Here is an 18,720-nt window from a genome sequence, read left to right on the forward strand (position 1 = left end):
GTTATCATCCATCAGCTTTCACCTGTCTCTGACCCCGGGTGGAAAATGGATGTCATGTTTTTCCCTTTAACGCTGAGAAAACTACACATTGTTGGTTTACGGATAAAAGACTTCTGATGAATGACAGTGTTAATTTGTTTCGCCTTTTTTTAGGGGATCTATGCACGCCATCTCCTGGGCAATGCCAGCGCTCCGAACGCGGACCAGTTTGGCCAGAGTGTAGAGCCACTGGCTCAGGTTGGGTTGCAGATAGCAGAGAGGTACGTTACTTCACCTGCTACTACAATGACAGCCTATCATCTTACAGTGTTGTCTATGTACGTGAATTGAAAATGATTGTGTGTCTGTATCAAGCGTCGACATTAGCTTATGCCTATTTGCTAATTTTGACTTATTGTGACAACACCCTCTGGGCTGCAATGTGGCTGGCCAGGATGTTCTGGGCAGCCCCAGCTGGAGTTGTCAAGGTCGCTGTCTACAGAGTTAAAGATACACGTCGGGATGTCAACACTAGCATTGATTTTGGTTTTGTTTTACGTCAAAACGGAAAAGTCCCCTCTTCTCTCCTGTCAAGGGATCCTCCTCATATATATTCTTTATTTTCTGCTTGGGCTTCCTGTTTTTGTTTCGTTAACAACCCTCAGCTGCTGTGTTTTCAGGGCCTTCTGTACTATAGCGGCAATGGGAGTTTCCAGCTCCACAGAATGTAATGTACAGTCAACTCAAGTATTGGCACCCTTCATAAAACTGAGCAAAAGTGAATGGAATAAAACAAACCACACAAACAATGAGTCCTATTTTGACTCTAACATGAATTACATTTATTTCAACTAAGTCATTTCTCAAACACAGAACATCTTGAGTAGTATGATATTTTCTGCAAAACATGTTTTAAAACTATTGGCACCAGGCGGTCTATACACCAGAATGGCTGATTCTCGATTCAGTTGGTAGGTTAAATGAAGTACGTGCAGTTATATTTAAAGGGTCCTCATGATGATGACAGAAAATGGGATGTCCATCACAGGAAGTAAAAAAGAGAGCACTATATTTTATATAAATAAATAATTGTTACCGCCTACAATTATTATGTAGAAGTTTTCTCCAAAATAATTTTCTATGATGTTCTTTATTATTTAGGCCTTAGATGGTCACAAAATATTCAAGCATCCTTCCTGTCCACCAGGAGGAAGCAAAATGCTCCTGAACTTGGCACTCGGATGCCAAATGTGATTTTAAAACAGTTATACCTACAATTAAATAGAATACCTACATATTCAAGGATATTTCTTTAGTTTTACTATTTTCCACATTGTAGAATAATAGTGAAGCCATCACATTTGAAATATCACTTGGAATCATATAGTTACCAAAGAAGTGTTGAACAAATAATTATGTAATATTTTAGATACTTCTAAGTACTGTAACAACCCTTTGCCTTGACACTCTTGGCAGCTTCATGAGGTAGTCACCTGGAACACTTTTCCAACAGTCTTGAAGTAGTTTCCAAATATGCTGAGCAGTTGTTGGCTGCTTTGCTTCACTGTGGTCCAACTCATCCCAGACCATCTAAAATTTAGGCTGAGTCATTGTGGAGGCCAGGTAATCTGATGTTTAGGTTGGGTGATTGTGGAGGTCATCTGATGCAGCACCATCACTCTCCTTCTGGATCAGATAACTCTTACATGGCCTGAAGGTTTGTTTGGGGTCATTAACCTGTTGAAAAACAAATGATGGTCCCACTATGTGCAAACCTGATTGGATGGCGTATCACTGCAGAATGCCGAGGTAGCCATACTGGTTGAGTGTGCCGTGAATTGTAAATAAATCACACGCAGTCATCAGCCAAGCACCCCTTCACCACCTTCTCAATGCTTCACATCATGCTGCATCTCTAAATATATTCACATCTGTTTAATGTTTTTCAGTTGCTAGATGATTCCATGTGTTATTTCATAGTTTTGATATCTTCACTATAATTCCACAATGTGGTTTTGTAATTCAGATTCTGTAATGTGGTAGTGTGATGGATCATTAGCATTTTAGCTTCTCCGCAGTACTAAATAACAGTGAGAAGAGGGAAGCCTTTTCAGAATACAAATATTATGAAATATACACAGTAAATGTGTATATACTGAGATGGGGGGAAATGTTTGTTCTTACTGCATAGTTATGTTTGGGACAAATGCAACTCAACACATTTCTGAGTAGCACTCCATTGTATTTTCAAGCATGGTGGTGGCTTTGACATAGTATGAGTATGCTTGATATTGGCCGGGACTGGGGAGTTTCAGGATGAAAAGTGACTAGATTGATCTGTGGGCATTCTCTGCCAAAGAGAGGCTTTGTGGCCTCTCCCAGTAACATAGAATTTACCTTTCAGGAGAACATTAACAATAATGTCTTTTACAAGACGTTTAATGTACCTTAGTTACTGCTTTGATTAAATCTGCTTGACAATACCGGGTTACAAATGGTCGACAAACATCTTGACAGATGAATAATGGGCTCTTATTGTACAACCCAGGTGTGCAAAGACATGTACCCAAAAAGACTTACAGCTGCAATCACTGCCAAAAGCATGAAGTCCATTTTTCATCCACTCTTCATTACAGACTATTTTGTGTAGATCGAGGACAAAATATGACCGTAAAATCAATTTTAGTCCCTTTTAGCAAAATACTTGTAATGTTCACCCTGGGCGTGTGTGTGTGCGGTTGTGTGTGTGGGTGGGACCATCTGTACGTAAAGTCGCTGTAACATAATAACATGCTATGTGTACGTGTCTGACTGTAGCCGCTTAGAGTCAGTCCCAGCGGATGCAAGACTGTTTCTCCAGACAGCCAAAGGTCAGGCGGTTCACCAGCAGGTCACGGATTTCATGAAGCAACACGTCCTTCCTGCTCAACAGGTCAGTTCGAAGCAAAGCAGACAGCTGCAGGGAACTTGTCGTTGTTTGGCTGGATGAGTCAGAGTGTGTATCAGGTTCTTGGGAGACGGGGAGAGAGGTGGTGGGCGGATCATTGCAGGATGCGTACACCAACAAACACAGGCCTAGTTAATGGTGTCAGAGAACAGCTGAGACTCATTTAGGGGGAATCAGCGACAAACACAACACAGGCTTGTGCACAATTCCACGTCCCTCTTGAGATGGATGTCTGCCAGTACTCCATTAAACATTCCCGTCCAAATGGATTGAAATGTGTAGCTTGTTCACCAGTGGATGACTGTTCTCCCCCCCCCCAGGAAGTGGCAGATTACTACTCCAAACACGCCCACTCGCCTCAGAGATGGCACACACCACAAGTGATCGAGGATCTGAAGGTACAGGAGGATTTGAGAGATTTGCTGCAGTTATTTTTCAGGATCAGGCGACTGGTAGTGGTCAGGGTGTCGGACCAGTAACCAAATGGTTGCTAGATTAAATCCCCATGCCTTCAAAGTGAAATATACATTTTTCTGCCCTTGCCCATCAATCCTTATTTCTCATCGTACAACACGAAAACTAAATTTCCAGTGAAATAAAGGCATACTGTATTATTATGGAGTAGCCTGAGGCACTTTGTTTGACTGTCATGCCAACTCCTAGTCAATAATTGATTGTGTTGGGAGGAAAATCCATACAGCTACATTTTGGAATATTAACTTTTCGTAAATATCGTAATTTTTTGACAATATAAAAATATTGTCCCTCTGCTAGTTAGCTGTACCATTACCAGAACACAATTTTTTTTCTCTTAACCTTGTTCAACAACTTTTAAAATAGGGCATTTGTTTTGGCACTTTTATTTCAACCACTACAGATAAAAATAAATGAGTTGTTTCCTCCTATATCTGCAAACATATATTTTTGGAGATATGTTTAGAACATCAAATTGCAATTAAATCACTGAATCACACCATAAAACAAATAGAATTTTCTATATTTCATATCTAATCGGCACCAGACTACCATGACAATATCTTACTCTAATCAGAAAGTTAGAAAATGAGCAATGTAGTTGGCTAATCAATCTGGATCTAGGATACCTGTAACCTGGTGGTGTTTAAAGGTCATGTAAGCTGTACGTCCCCCTTACCCCCAGGCGAAGGCCAGAGAGGCAGGACTGTGGAACCTCTTCTTGCCATCCGTCAGTGGTCTCAGTCAGCTGGACTACGCCCATATCGCGGAGGAGACCGGACGATGCGTCTACGCTCCCGACGTCTTCAACTGCCAGGCCCCAGGTAAGACCTCCGCTGATGATGCCCGTGAAATTGGTTTCAGTTAGAGTTTCTTCTCTAATGCACAACGAGGAGGATTACTTTCACGTTTTCAGACGTTTCTAACCAATCATATTTGCTGTAAAGCATATCGGTAATCACGTTTCATGTTAGGCTAATGAATCTGTTATGTATGTGAACGTCTGTGAGAATTTACTGCAGTAGCAGCATCCTGCCGTGTTACCGGGTGCCCTGTTTATTTATTTTTTTGGTCCTGGTGATATCATTGGATACTTCCTTGAAGTTGGTTGTGTTTGTCCCGGTAGACACCGGGAATATGGAGGTCCTCCACATGTTCGGCACCGAGGAGCAGAAGAGACGGTGGCTCCAGCCCCTGCTCGCCGGAGAGATCCGTTCCTGCTTCTGCATGACTGGTAGGCTTCCCTGCTGACGGCTTGTTCCCGCCACCCTCGCCCGCTGTTTATCATAACTCGCCAACCTGTGCCAGCTGGCTTTCTGCCCTGTACATTCTTTAGTGATTATTAGCCCTACGGAGAGCGCCTTTGCGGTTTACCCGGGTTGCCAGATCAAGCGCGCCTGGCAGTCATGTTAGTGATCGGGTGGTTATGTGCTTATCCACATGGTTTAGTATACACGATTCTGAGCTGGGTCATGATGGCAATGCAGGCACCAAGAGCACGCACTCACACAAACACACTGACTAGTAATCATCTTTAATTACATCTATGTGTCAAGTTCAAGTTTATTTTCCATTTAGAACATAGGCATTTGAATCATGCAATGCAGCTCTCTAGGAAGTAGGCTACCTAGTACATTACAATATAGTTATGTAGCCCTAGAATAGCCGAAGGCAGTGTTTCTTAATCCTGGTTCTCGGGACCCAAAGGGGTGCATGTTTTTGCCCTAGAACTCACACACCTGATTCAAACTAAAGACCTGATGACAGATTGATTACGTTTGAATCAGGTGTGTAAGTACTAGGGCAAAAACAAGCACCCCTTTGGGTCCCCAGGACCAGGATTAAGAATCACTAAGGCCCTTGGTGTTTAATCTATAGGTTGCAGTTGCTGGCATGAGCTTAACGGTTTTGCTTTTTTCGTTGTAAGGGGGAAATAAGTAATTGAATCTGGTCAAATAAAAAAAGCTATGTCTAGAAATGGTAGTGTACATGGAGATCGGCATGCATAGGGGTAACAAACGGAAGGAAATTAATGGCAACAGACAGATTTTTAGTTTTTTTAATAAAATGTGTTTTCTGACGGGGGGGCATGTTGCTCTGCTGGCAGGATGCTCCCTCCTCTGGGATGATTTACCCTGTTATCATTCCCTAAGGAAGACTATGCCATAGGGCATTGGGATTCATATCTGACCCTCAAAGCCAGTTCCACTCCATGTTTCCTTTGCAACCCTCTAAACAGGGATTCTGTTCCACCTCCTCATTAATGTCACCGACCTGGCGTCCCCGGTCTAAACAAGTCTGTTATTATGGGATGGCAATCACGAAATGGAGTGGAACTGTCTTAGAGAGACAGATTTGAAAATCACCACCATAATGTTTCACAAAAAAAATGTGTTTTCCTCACCAGCACAATAACAAAATATAAATATATATTATTTCCTTACCCTGCGTTATGTACAGTATCTCACAAAAGTGAGTACACCCCTCACATTTATGTAGATATTTGAGAATATCTTTTCATGTGACATCTGAAGAAATGACACTTTTCTACAATGTAAAGTAGTGAGTGTACAGCTTGCCAAGACCCTGAAACTGAGCTGCAGCACGGTGGCCAAGACCATACAGCGGCTTAACAGGACAGGTTCCACTCAGAACAAGCCTCACCATGGTCGACCAAAGAAGTTTTTGTGCACGTGCTCAGCGTCATTATCCAGAGGTTGTCTTAGGGAAATAGATGTATGAGTGCTGCCAGCATTGCTGCAGAGGTTGAAGGCGTGGGGGGGGTCACCCTGTCAGTGCTCAGACCATACACCACTCACTGCATCAAATTGGTCTGCATGGCTGTCGTCCCAGAAGGAAGCCTCTTCTAAAGATGATGTACAAGAAAGCCCGCAAACAGTTTGCTAAAGACAAGCAGACTAAGGACATAGATTACTGGAACCATGTCCTGTGGTCTGATGAGACCAAGATAAACTTATTTGGTTCAGATGGTGTCAAGTGTGTATGGCGGCAACCAGGTGAGGAGTACAAAGACAAGTGTGTCTTGCCTACATTCAAGAATGGTAGAGGGAGTGTCATGGTCTGGGGCTGCATGAGTGCTGCCGGCACTGGGGAGCTACAGTTCATTGAGGGAACCATGAATGCCAACATGTACTGTGACATACTGAAGCAGAGCCTGATCCCCTCCCTTCGGAGACTGGGTGCAGGTTAGTATTCCAACATGATAATGACCCCAAATACACCTCCAAGACGACCACTACCTTGCTAAAGAAGCTGAGGGTAAAGGTGATGGACTGGCCAAGCATGTCTCCAGACCTAAACCATATTGAGCATATGTGGGGCATCCTCAAATGGAAGGTGGAGGAGCGCAAGGACTCTAACATCCACTAGCTTCGTGATGTCGTCATGGAGGTGTGGAAGAGGACTCCAGTGGCAACCTGTGAAGCTCTGGTGAACTCCATGCCCAAGAGGGTTAAGGCAGTGCTGGAAAATAATGGTGGCCACACAAAATATTAACACTTTGGGCCCAATTTGGACATTTTCACAATTTGGGGTGTACTCACTTTTGTTGGCAGTGGTTTAGACATAATGTCTGTGTGTTTTTATTTTGAGGGGACAGCAAATGTACACTGTTATACAAGTTGTACACTCACTACTTTACATTGTAGCAAAGTGTCATTTCATCAGTGTTGTCACATGAAAAGATATAATCAAAAATTTACAAAACTGTGAGGGGTGTACTAACCTTTGTGAGATACTGTAGAGTTATCCTCTGAATAAGGATTTGAAATCCCAGTGGTCTTTAGACACAGTGGTTTTAAAGCGTTTGTAATTCTGTAGGGTATTCATTACATTTTTAACATCCTGGTGGGGCCAACATAATTTCTTGAAGACCTCATTAGCAGACAAATAAAATGATCAACTTTAAACTTTGCAATTGTTTATTGAATGTGTTCATGTCAAACCACATGATTGGGAATAGCAATTTAGCAAAATCAAAATAACCTCCTAAAGTATTTTAAATATACAATACAAGTATAGTTTAAATAAATAAGGAGTATATTTTAGATCAACTCGAATGCTATTTTCAATCCAGCCTGCCTGAACTCCCGTTTCTGACCGCATCCTGTAAAATGCAGACCACACCACAGTGATCTCATCCCACGCTTCTGTCTGTCCCAGGCCTCAATTTTTCTTCTAGTAGTTACAATTAATGTACTGTAAGTGTATAAATGTTTCCTCACATTCCTGTCATATCAGTTCATATAGCACTATGAGATGGGACTTAATGGAATGTGGTCATGAAGAACCCTTTTTCCAGTCTCAAATCACAATATCTCGTCATACCTCTTCTGGTTTACCATTAATCTACTCTAGCTGCATAAACAGTCGTAAACGTACTAGTTTACTTCACTCCTCTTTTCTTTTTGATTTTAACCTGTTTTTCTCCCTACTTGCGGGATATCCATATTCTTATTAAGGCCCTGCTTTGTCACAGCAACTCCCAGTGGGCTCGGGTCTATCGATGTTAAGATATGTGTCTTCCCAAGTGCATCCTACGCCACTCTGGTTCTTATCTCACTGCGTGCTCAACTAGGAAGTCTATACCCAATTTTTTACCCACTGGTAGGAACGCAGTCTCCTACATTGATGGAGCTTACAGGCGCCCAATTCATTGGAAGGCAAGTACATCGATCCCCCCCATGTTTGATGTTTTTGGGAACACTCAGGAGACAAAGTGTTGTTATTTCAGCCGGGACCGGTTCTGAGTATTTCCATGAAGATGTTAATCACACAGCGAATGAAACCACACCATGAATCACAGGGTTGTCCGGGAGCCCATTTTCCCCTGTTTTGTTACCCTTAACAGAGTCCAAGGGTGTGTCCGAAATGGCAGCATATCTCCATTGTGGGCCTTACCGTTCTAAAGGAGTGCGCTAGATGGGGTGCAGGGTGACATTTGGGAGGCAGTAAGGGCCACAGTATGCCGTTAAAAGGGAGGATGGTGGGTGTGGCATTCCCTCGTGCTCAACGCAGATGTTGTTTTCATGCGTCTAGGGGTGTTTTTTTCTCGTCATCGGTTGGGGTGGTTTGGGGATATGCTGCTGACTCCAGGTTTCTGGGCCCACGTTTCTGGAAATGTACTACTGAGAATATTCTGCCCTAGAGTGGGAAAGTGTGAAGCAGACTGATTTCTAGATATACAGAGGTGCGTTCTGCTCGTCTGTGCGCGCGCACGTCCTGTCCGCGTAATTGGGCGTTAGCGGGCATGCACGCACGCACGCACACACATAGAGTGGGGAGAACAAGTATTTGATGCACTGCCGATTTTGCTGATTTTCCCACTTACAAACATGTAGAGGTCTGTCATTTTTATCATAGGTACTCTGCAACTGTGAGTGACGGAATCTAAAACAAAAACCCAGAAAATCACATTGTATGGTTTTTAAGTAATTCATTTGCATTTTATTGCATGACATAAGTATTTGATACATCAGAAAAGCAGAACTTAATATTTGGTACAGAAACCTTTGTTTGCAATTACAGAGATCATACGTTTCCTGTAGTTCTTGACCAGGTTTGCACACACTGCAGCAGGGATTTTGGCCCACTCCTCCATAAAGACCTTCTCCAGATCCTTCATGTTTCGGGGCTGTCGCTGGGCAATACAGACTTTCAGCTCCCGCCAAATATTTTCTATTGGGTTCAGGTCTGGAGACTGGCTAGGCCACTCTGGGACCTTGAGATGCTTCTTACGGAGCCACTCCTTTGTTGCCCTGGCTGTGTGTTTCGGGTCGTTGTCATGCTGGAAGACCCAGCCACGACCCATCTACTGAGGGAATGAGGTTGTTGGCCAATATCTCGTGATACATGGCCCCATCCATCCTCCCCTCAATACGGTGCAGTTGTCCTGTCCCCTTTGCAGAAAAGCATCCCCAAAGAATGATGTTTCCACCTCCATGCTTCACGGTTGGGATGGTGTTCTTGTGGTTGTATTCATCCTTCTTTTTCCTCCAAACACAGCTATGGAGTTTAGACCAAAAAGCTCTATTTTTGTCTCATCAAACCACATGACCTTCTCCCATTCCTCCTCTGGATCATCCAGATGGTCATTGGCAAACTTCAGACGGGCCTGGACATGCGCTGGCTTGAGCAGGGGGTCCTTGCGTGCGCTACAGGATTTTAATCCATGACGGCGTAGTGTGTTACTAATGGTTTTCTTTGAGACTGTGGTCTCAGCTCTTTTCAGGTGATTGACCAGGTCCTGCCATGTAGTTCTGGGCTGATCCCTCACCTTCTTCATGATCATTGATGCCCCATGAGGTGAGATCTTGCATGGAGCCCCAGACCGAGGGAGATTGACCGTCATCTTGAACTTCTTCCATTTTCTAATAATTGCGCCAACAGTTGTTGCCTTCTCACCAAGCTGCTTGGCTATTGTCCTGTAGCCCATCCCAGCCTTGTGCAGGTCTACAATTTTATCCCTGATGTCCTTACACAGCTCTCTGGTCTTGGCCATTGTGGAGAGGTTGGAGTCTGTTTGATTGAGTGTGTAGACAAGTGTCTTTTTTACAGGTAACATGTTCAAACGGGTGCAGTTAATTCAGGTAATGAGTGGAGAACAGGAGGGCTTCTTAAAGAAAAACTAACAGGTCTGTGAGAGACGGAATATCTCATTCTTACTGGTTGGTAGGTGATCAAATACTTATGTCATCCAATAAAATGCAAATTAATTATTTAAAAATCATACAATGTGATTTTCTGGATTTTTGTTTTAGATTCCGTCTCTCACAGTTGAAGTGTACCTATGATACAAATTACAGACCTCTACATGCTTTGTAGGTGGGAAAATCTGCAGTGTATCAAATACAAACACAGCCACGTTTTTGTCCCTCCAAATTTGCGATTGACCACAAAGACATTAGCTCACACGGCTTTCACCTCTGCCCTCTGTCTCATCCGTAGAGCCGGATGTGGCCTCCAGTGACGCCACCAACATGGAGTGCCGCCTTCGGAGGGAGCGCGACCAGTACGTCGTGCATGGCAGGAAGTGGTGGAGCAGCGGTGGGTAAACCAGCTTGTTTATTTCACTATCTTGTCATTTAATTGATTCAAAACGATCCTCCTGCTGAGGACAGGGAACGCCTGTCCAAAAGCAGACCGACAACACGCCTCAATTGGTCACTATTAAACCCCTCCTCAAGCACTCTTTCGCCTTTCCTTCATTTTCTTTCTCATTTTCTCGCTCTATCCTGTTGTATGTCTCTCTCTCTCTCTTTCTAATTAAGTTTGGGTTTTATTGGCTTGAGGAACATTTTTACAGTGTCAAAGCAAGTGGAGAATGAGATATCTTAATCTGTAATAGAGACAAATGTAATTTAGACACAGATAAATATTCTTATTTATCTCTGTCTCTCTCTGTCCCTCTCTCTCGCTAGCTCTTTTTCTCTCACAGTTCCTTGCTACTTTTTTTGCGTGGAAAAAACGAAAGGGCCTGAAGTGTATGAACTTAACGGGGCTTCTCCCTTGCCATTTGAACAATGCTGTGAGGGCCTGACAGAATATTCCCCAAAGCAGGGTTTCTCCTTTTAATCTCTGAACAAACAGACTAATAATGCATTCCAGAAAGGAAGCACCTTCTGTGACACACAACGCTAGCAGAACCAATGCAGTCCACAAAACCGAGATGTGATTCATACTGCTAGGGAACATTAAAGAGGACCATTCTAAATATTGGTTCTTGTGACTTTTGTGTTATACTCTTAAAGTGCCCTTCAAGGACTGCGTGACTTTCTTTAACTAAATGTTTTTAAATTTTTTGTTACTTTACAGTGGATTAGGAAGGTTTATTTTATCTGAATCAACTGCGTTATTTATCTTTAAACCATCTGTTTAGCTAATGTTGTTTTCTGTTTGAATCAGATAACATGACATTTACTCTAGATGGGCTATATTTGCCACTGTCAAAGTCTTATGGCAACAGAGAAGCTTGTCGCTGCTTCAGCACAGCAATCCTTTTGGAATGTTCCTGTCACAGCCATGATTTTTCCATTTTTTGTAATGTCTGGATTAGGGTCTCAGCCAATTAGCATCTTCAAAATAAACCCTGTAGTGTTCAAAGCTGTTCAGATTTAATTTATTACTGTCACCGCAACTTCTGGTGTAAATGCGTTGTATAGGATGCCTGAAGATATGACAAACAGAGCCGTTCAGTCACTGTCGGAAATGTAGGGAATATTCCAGATGTTTCTCCAGTCACATGCTACAGTTTAAGGGCCTCCTCATTCAACATTCAATGGAACATTGGCCTGTTGTTTCCCGGATCGGCACGGAACCCTTCCTTTTATGACATTCTGAAACTAAGCGCATGTTTTTTGATATAGCAATTCAATCTTAACGTTATTGATTGTTCACACTCCTGTCTGGCTCCTATCAGTCGTGGAATAAATTCTCACTGAGGAACTTATGAAAGAATATACACATGTAATATAAATTGCTTTTGGATAATATTGTTATTATATATTTTGCAATATTCCCAAAGGAATATCCACTGCATGCTGGTATCAAGCAGTGGAAAAGCGCCATTAAATAAGAGTAATCAGTGTGAACAAAAAAACTAAACTTTTTGCGTACATTTTCCTTAACTATGTTATGCAACGATGCCCTGAAAAAGAGTAAATGCCCTCTTTACGCTCAGTGATTTGTTAGGTCGCCTCTTACCCGACTCCGGTAAGACCACAGGAGGTGGGCTGTGCATTTATATAAACAAAAAATGGTGTACAAACACTAACCTAACCAAGAGTCACTGCTCAACCAATCTGGAGTATGATGATTAGACGCAAGCCTTTTTACTTGCCTCTGGAGTTTACATCTATTGTTGTTATGGCAGTGTATACCCTCAAATGCTAATGCTAAACTAGCAATGAAAGAACTGCAGGCTGCCATTAGCAAACAGCAGACAGAACACCCGGGTGGTGTTTTTGTGATTACAGGGGATTTCAACCATTCAAATCTGAAAATAACACACATTTCAACACACATACTGGAGTCTGTTTGCCACTCAAGCCACTCAAGCCACCCTTGACTCCCACACAGATATTGAAACATATGCTCCATTCTGGATTACACCAACATCTGCACCAACAATGTCACCAGCCATAAACTAATAAAGACCTTCCCAAACCAGAAGCCATGGATGAACAAAGAAGTCAGACAACAGCTAAAGGCACGCAACGCTACTTTCAGATCCGGCGTTCAGTTCAGGCCTACAGCTAATCCAGGGCCATTCTGAAAAGGAGCATGAAGACCACAAACTGCGGATTGAGGAGCACTTCAACAACAACTCCCAACCCCGACATGTGTGGCAGGGCATCCAAGCCATCACAGACTACTGGCCGAAGAACCCTATCTCAATCGCCAACTACGTCTCCACGCCCCCGCCCCCCCCCCCCACAGACTTTCCACCACAGATGTCGTCTGCACTGAACAGGGTGAATGCACGCAAGGCTGCTGGTCCTAATGGTGTCCCCGGGCGGGTGCTCAGAACATGTGCTGGGCAGCTGGTCGAGGTCTGTACTGACATTTTCAACCTGTCACGGGCCCAGGTGGTTGTCCCAACATGCTTCAAGACCGCAACCGTTGTGGCAGTGCCCAAGTAGTCGTCTGCGTCTAGCCTGAATGACGTCCGACCTGTCGCACCAAGTCCTGGCCCACCTTAAGTCCTGCCTTCCCCCAACACTGGATCCCTACCAGTTTGTCTACCGGTCAAATAGGTCTACAGAGGACGCCATCTCCACAGCTTTACACACTGCCCTGACCCGCCTGGACAAAACCAACACATTAGCTTAGCATTCAACATGGTCATCCCCTCTAGTCTGGTCAACAACCCCATGACCTAGAGATCAGTCCCTCTCTCTGCAATTGACCCATGTCTGTCAGGTTAGAAAACTTCACCTCCTCCACACGAGGACCACTCCTGGACCCTCAGCACCTCAGCCCTGGTCAAAAAGGTGCAGCAGCGCCTGTCTACCTTGGGGACCTCTTTGCTGCTATCTCTGCATCCCGGTTGCACAAGCTACCCTACTCCTTCAATTATTCTCGACTGCACATCTAGAATGCCACTTCTAATATACATAATTTATCCCACTTCTAATATACATAATTCTTAATACTTGTACATGTTCTGCCCTCTATTCGCCTTAATTGCACATTCCATTTGTAGAATACATATACTTATCACATGTAAATACTTATTTCCTGCCCTCTTCTATTTGCACTCTTGGTTAGATGCTAAATGCATTTTGTTGTACTGTCCTTTTACTTGTTCAATGACAGTAAAGTGGAATCTGATCTTTAGTTGCTCAGCGGCGCTGCTACAAATGTCTTTGGGTTGGTTCGCATAGTGGGATGATTTGAGGATGCTTTTCCGCCCTGTGACCCAGGCCATATATTTCCATATATTATATGGATCTATGAATTGGCTGTGGAGAGAGAGGGGGGGTGGAGGGAGACCCTTTCTGTTCTGTTTTCGTTAGTTCTTTTTTCATGTGTTTTCAGCCTTGTTTACATTTTGTTGTTTAACAGAAAATGGAGGAAAAAAAAAAGTTTAGTTTTGGTTGAAATTCCTGTGCTGTCTATGTCTTTGTTTGTGCTCAGTAAAAATACACAAGAATGTCAGGTCATTTGTTTGTGAGATGAATCTGAAGCGCACCTAGGTTATGCAGCAAGATACACAAAATGCTCCCACATACACAAAGTTTACATAAGTATGGCTTGAAAGCAAAACATTTCACATTTTGTAATGGTGTAGTCAATCTTCAGAGACAAACTCAATTGAGGTTTTGTGACAGGACATTTATTAAACAATTCATTCTCAATAACCCACAAATGTTTCCGAACATAGTGTTGACCATATTGAACGCACAGTGGTCTCAGCCAATGGGTAACATGCATTGGAAACAAGTTAACAAGTACATTCTTTGCATTTTATTGCTGCTTTTTAACCTCATTCATATTTCCCTCGTGGGGAGACATTTGCTGCCACAATGCCAGAAACAATACACAAATGTGGCTAAGTGGCTCCTACCCAATATCTCTTCTGTCAACCATCTCTGCAGCGTCCCAGACAACACCCTATTCTCTGTTTTGTGCCCTCCTTTTGACAAGTGCTGTAATGTCCCTGCTGGAAAATAAATTACCTCGCTATTAGGGGATTTCTAAACCGAAGGACAGAAGGAGTAGTGGTCTGAATGAATAACAAAGACATTGCTGTCTTGGAAGCTAGTGGTCTCCCTGGTATTCCAGTTGTAGGGGTCAAACGGAGGAGAACTGGGATACATAAGTTCCAAATGATAAAGGGAGATGCCAGTCAGATGTTGAGGTTGGGATACTTTACACCAGTTGGCAGTCAGAGGCACATTTGTTCATTTATTTCTTTTTTCAAGTAACTCGGCCTGTCTTTCAACTTAAACTGAAATGTTGTAATGGTAGAATACACTAGGTATCATTTTGATTTTGGACTTTGGGTTTTCCTTAGCAGTTTTCATCCGTGTCGTGTCACGTATCGCAGACCGTAGAGAACTACTTGTAACTTGTCTGAAATATCTAGATCAATTAGCTAGCCCATGTCAGCTGACGTGTTTTTTGTCTCTGTGTTTGTTAGCCCACTGGTTTTGTGGGACTGTTTAAATCACTCAGAAGGATGCAAGCCATTTTTCTAAATGAGCTATAAAACCGCAACTTTTTCTGTCCACCCCTAGGTGTTGAAAATGTGGCCCGACCGAAAACAAAAGATGACCAGGCATTATGTAGCAATTCTATGAGAAGTGCTACGCCCCTGATACAGCAATGAGCAAATCCGTTCAGCCCACCAAACCAAGTATGGCGTGACATCTGGCCCTTCAGTGGCACGTGTCGGCTAACCTTGTCCGGTCATCCAGAAGTCTTACGGGCCCCCGCTTTGTTTTGCCATTGCATCATGTAAACAGGTCATTACAAGGCTATTTGCTTGGCTCAGGCAGATGACGGACAATCGTGATTCAAAAAGAGTAACGTTCCGTTAGAGTCATAGGCTTCAGACACCGTGGCTGCAAACGACCATCTGATTCAAGGACAGTGGGAAGCGGAAGCCCGAAGCAGTTGTGTGAGGAGATGTTCTAGCCTTGTCAGTAGCGTATTGTTAGCGTTGCTTCTGAGCAGTAGCTCCACAAAGCTGTTTTCAATTTTGCCTAGATCGAAGAGCGAGTCCAAAAGCTTTGGGTTGGCACTGACTACGGAATATTGTGTGTGGAAATTCTGAAGGCCATAGTGAGTGCTTCTTCCTGTGACATGGCTTGGGATTCATCGTAATAAGGGGCGGCCTCGTCTACATTTCTCTCCATCCCAGTTATATGCATATCAAGGTCGGTTATTGGGAAAGTCCTGTTTCTGTGCTGTGTTTGATTTGAGTAATCGCCATGTGTTCCAACATGAGCTAGCTGTGGTTTGTCTCCTCATGTTGTTACCACCACAATGCCAGTAGTCATGAAAATACCGGATATGACCCTGGATTTGTGTGAGTAGAACCTAATCTGGGATAATAAGCTGGATGCAAATTTGCATATGTTTGCAGCACATTTATCTTGTCTTTAACCTTGAGCTCAATTTTACTTTTAAAAGCCCTATCCGCTCTGTGTGTCTGTGTCTGTCTGACTGGCTGTAACACACTTCCAGGTGTGGCAATTTATTTAAATGACTTCCATACTGATGGTCAGTTTATCTAGAGGACATATTATAGTGACTGAAACGGATTAATACCCCATATGCCCCCCATTATCAACAGAACTTATCAGGGTTCCCTTAGCGGACCTCATTTTCTGCTCCTTTCAAGCCATCAAAATGCCTGCCTGAATGTGGGTTTAGATGTATTATTTAAAATGTCTTATGTTTAATATGCTGGGATATTTTTTTTAATGATTTCTACGTAGTGGGCTGGATGAGTTATATGTTGTTTTAAATGTGCATAACCAACTAGTAAAATCTGTCAACCTCAGTTAACCTTGGAATTTCATGTTTGAAGCGAGTTGCCTTTGATGACCTGCGCTGCAACATGTGCACATGCATGACATTGTATCCAGTTTTTGGGGTCTTGTTTGGTTCGTCAGTGCCACTTTAAGAAACAGCTGTCCCAAAACTCTTGGGGAATGACTATTTATGGATCTGCTTGGAATATTATGCTTTAATGCTACTCAGTCACCTAGACTTGTAATCTACGTGTGTCGTACTTTAAGGCCTGAGCGAAGAAAATTGAAGTGCCAACACCATGTTGTCGGAGAGCGTACCTGCAGCATACATTAAACCGTGTAGATTATTTGAGGTTTTAAAAACATTTAGAAGTTTGCACTCTCAACCTTGACCGTGAATCGATTTTCCCTTACAAGCTGACCCAAACTGGGGTCCAACGTCTGTGAGACGGTTAGAGCAGAGGAGTCTATCAAAGTAGAAAAGCAAGGACTGCAGATACATAGACAGGAAGGCCGGTAGAATGACAGTGGAGAATGAGAGGAATGAAGAGAAAATGTAAAAGGTGTGTTTGGTCTCAGTGAGAAATGTACTGTGCATGATACTTGTTTTCCAACCAACAGTTATAACCACACCTGACCGTTTAGGGTGTGGTTTGTTGCTTTCTCAGTGGACACACCCCGTTTTTAAGACTTGATATCAAAGATCCTCTCACATCCAGATGGTGCTCCTGCGGGTTGTTGGAGTATTCTCCGCTTTGGACCATTACACATTTCGTGTTGCACAGCATGATGGAAATGGATAAACAAAAATACAAATGCATTTGTTGTGTTTGTATTCGACCCTATGGTAAGGCGCACCTAATTGAGTTCAGGAGTCTAATTTGGCTGAACGAATCAAATAAGTTACATGGATTCAAAGATTCTTTAAAGATGTAGTCATCCTTTTGAGCTGTAGGACAGGAAGGAAGGTGCTCACGGATGTCACCATGAGGTCACTGTTGTTTTAAAAATAGCAACAGAGTTGAATTGTTGCAATGGGGAGAACTGAGGGTGGATTACATTGTATTGAGTCTAACATATTGACATAAAACCAAAAAGTTCAAAGAAAGTTCAAAGCATGCAACAGTATGCAAAACATGCATGTTTACCTCATAATGCAGTAAAAACAGTCACTTAATAATGTAAAATGAGACATTCGCCTTAAAAACAAACATAACACATAACTTAACCTGTCTCCCTATTTCTAAACGTGGTGGAGGCTGCATCATTTTATGAGGATGTGTGGAACAGGCAAAGAACTGATAACATGATAATCTCCAACACAGCCTGAAATTATTTACAAGAATATTGGAAAAAAAATAAAGATGTGTCTAACATGTATTGACTCTAGTGGGTGAATATTTATTAAATCAAAGCAAATTAGTGTTTTCTTTTCCATTTGATATAAATAAAAATCAAACATGTTTCTTATACCGTTACTCCCTGGGGATAGTTGACTAAAATGAATACAAATTTCGATCACACTTGTAACACAAGAAAATGTAACATGGCTTTAACCAATATCTCCTTTCCCAAATATGGAACCAGCTCTCAGGACTGGGTTAAGGTTGAAGTCTGTCTTCTGTTCTGCGACACGTTTTCAGCCTGAAGTTGTCTACACTAATAGATTCCTTTCCCTGAACCCAGTCAGTCATTCTCAGTGTTATAGGAGACACTTGAGGCATCAGGGTATTTTTGTGTTAAGAGACAGTGATTCACTCTCTTGTCTTGAGAGACCATCACAACCAACCACAGGAGTCCTTGTGCCTCTTGAACAATCCCTATTAGGTCACTGTGTATCAACTAGGATTCCATACAGTAATCCCCAGTCATTACATGGGAAAAACTGTGCCTAAAAGGTCCTGTGTGAAGAATCTTAGCATTTTATCATGTGGGGTAGCACAGGTTCTAGGAGGACTTTTTTTTTTCCGACGATCCCCTGACTCCTTCCTGTGGTGGTATTAAAAGGTTTTCAATGAAACTGTTTAGCTCTATGCACAACACAATGCATCCCAGTATGCTTTGGGGGCGGTGGGGCGGACGGTGGGTGGGGGGTTGATTCATGGAATACATTTGGCTTGTTTTATTTAGTTTTCGATCATACACCATTTTGGAGCCTGCCGGACATCCGATACGATGTGTCAGATGGATTTCAAAGAGTTGGAGATAAAAGTGTCCTTTGAGGATGAGTTTTCAGGGAGGGCATAAATGGCCATATTGAAATGGTTTACCGCTATTCCATCGAGGCACTCGACGACAAACCCCTGTTGGACTTTTCCG

General features: G+C 42.8%; 1 protein-coding gene across 3 annotated transcripts in view; it reads left to right on the forward strand.

Moving 5' to 3' along the window:
- The window catches only part of acad11 (acyl-CoA dehydrogenase family, member 11), a 56,494-nt gene that overhangs the window by 3,723 nt on the left and 34,051 nt on the right, over positions 1-18,720 (forward strand). For all 3 annotated transcript variants that reach the window (XM_020041746.3, XM_020041747.3, XM_010899463.5), the window contains exons 8-13: positions 154-260; positions 2,797-2,911; positions 3,247-3,324; positions 4,086-4,224; positions 4,527-4,634; positions 10,367-10,465. In XM_020041746.3, the coding sequence (XP_019897305.2) occupies positions 154-260; positions 2,797-2,911; positions 3,247-3,324; positions 4,086-4,224; positions 4,527-4,634; positions 10,367-10,465 (646 nt within the window). The remainder of the gene's footprint in view (positions 1-153; positions 261-2,796; positions 2,912-3,246; positions 3,325-4,085; positions 4,225-4,526; positions 4,635-10,366; positions 10,466-18,720) is intronic.

The sequence above is a fragment of the Esox lucius genome, chromosome 21, assembly GCF_011004845.1.
Source record: "Esox lucius isolate fEsoLuc1 chromosome 21, fEsoLuc1.pri, whole genome shotgun sequence".
NCBI classification, from domain to species: Eukaryota; Metazoa; Chordata; class Actinopteri; order Esociformes; family Esocidae; genus Esox; species Esox lucius.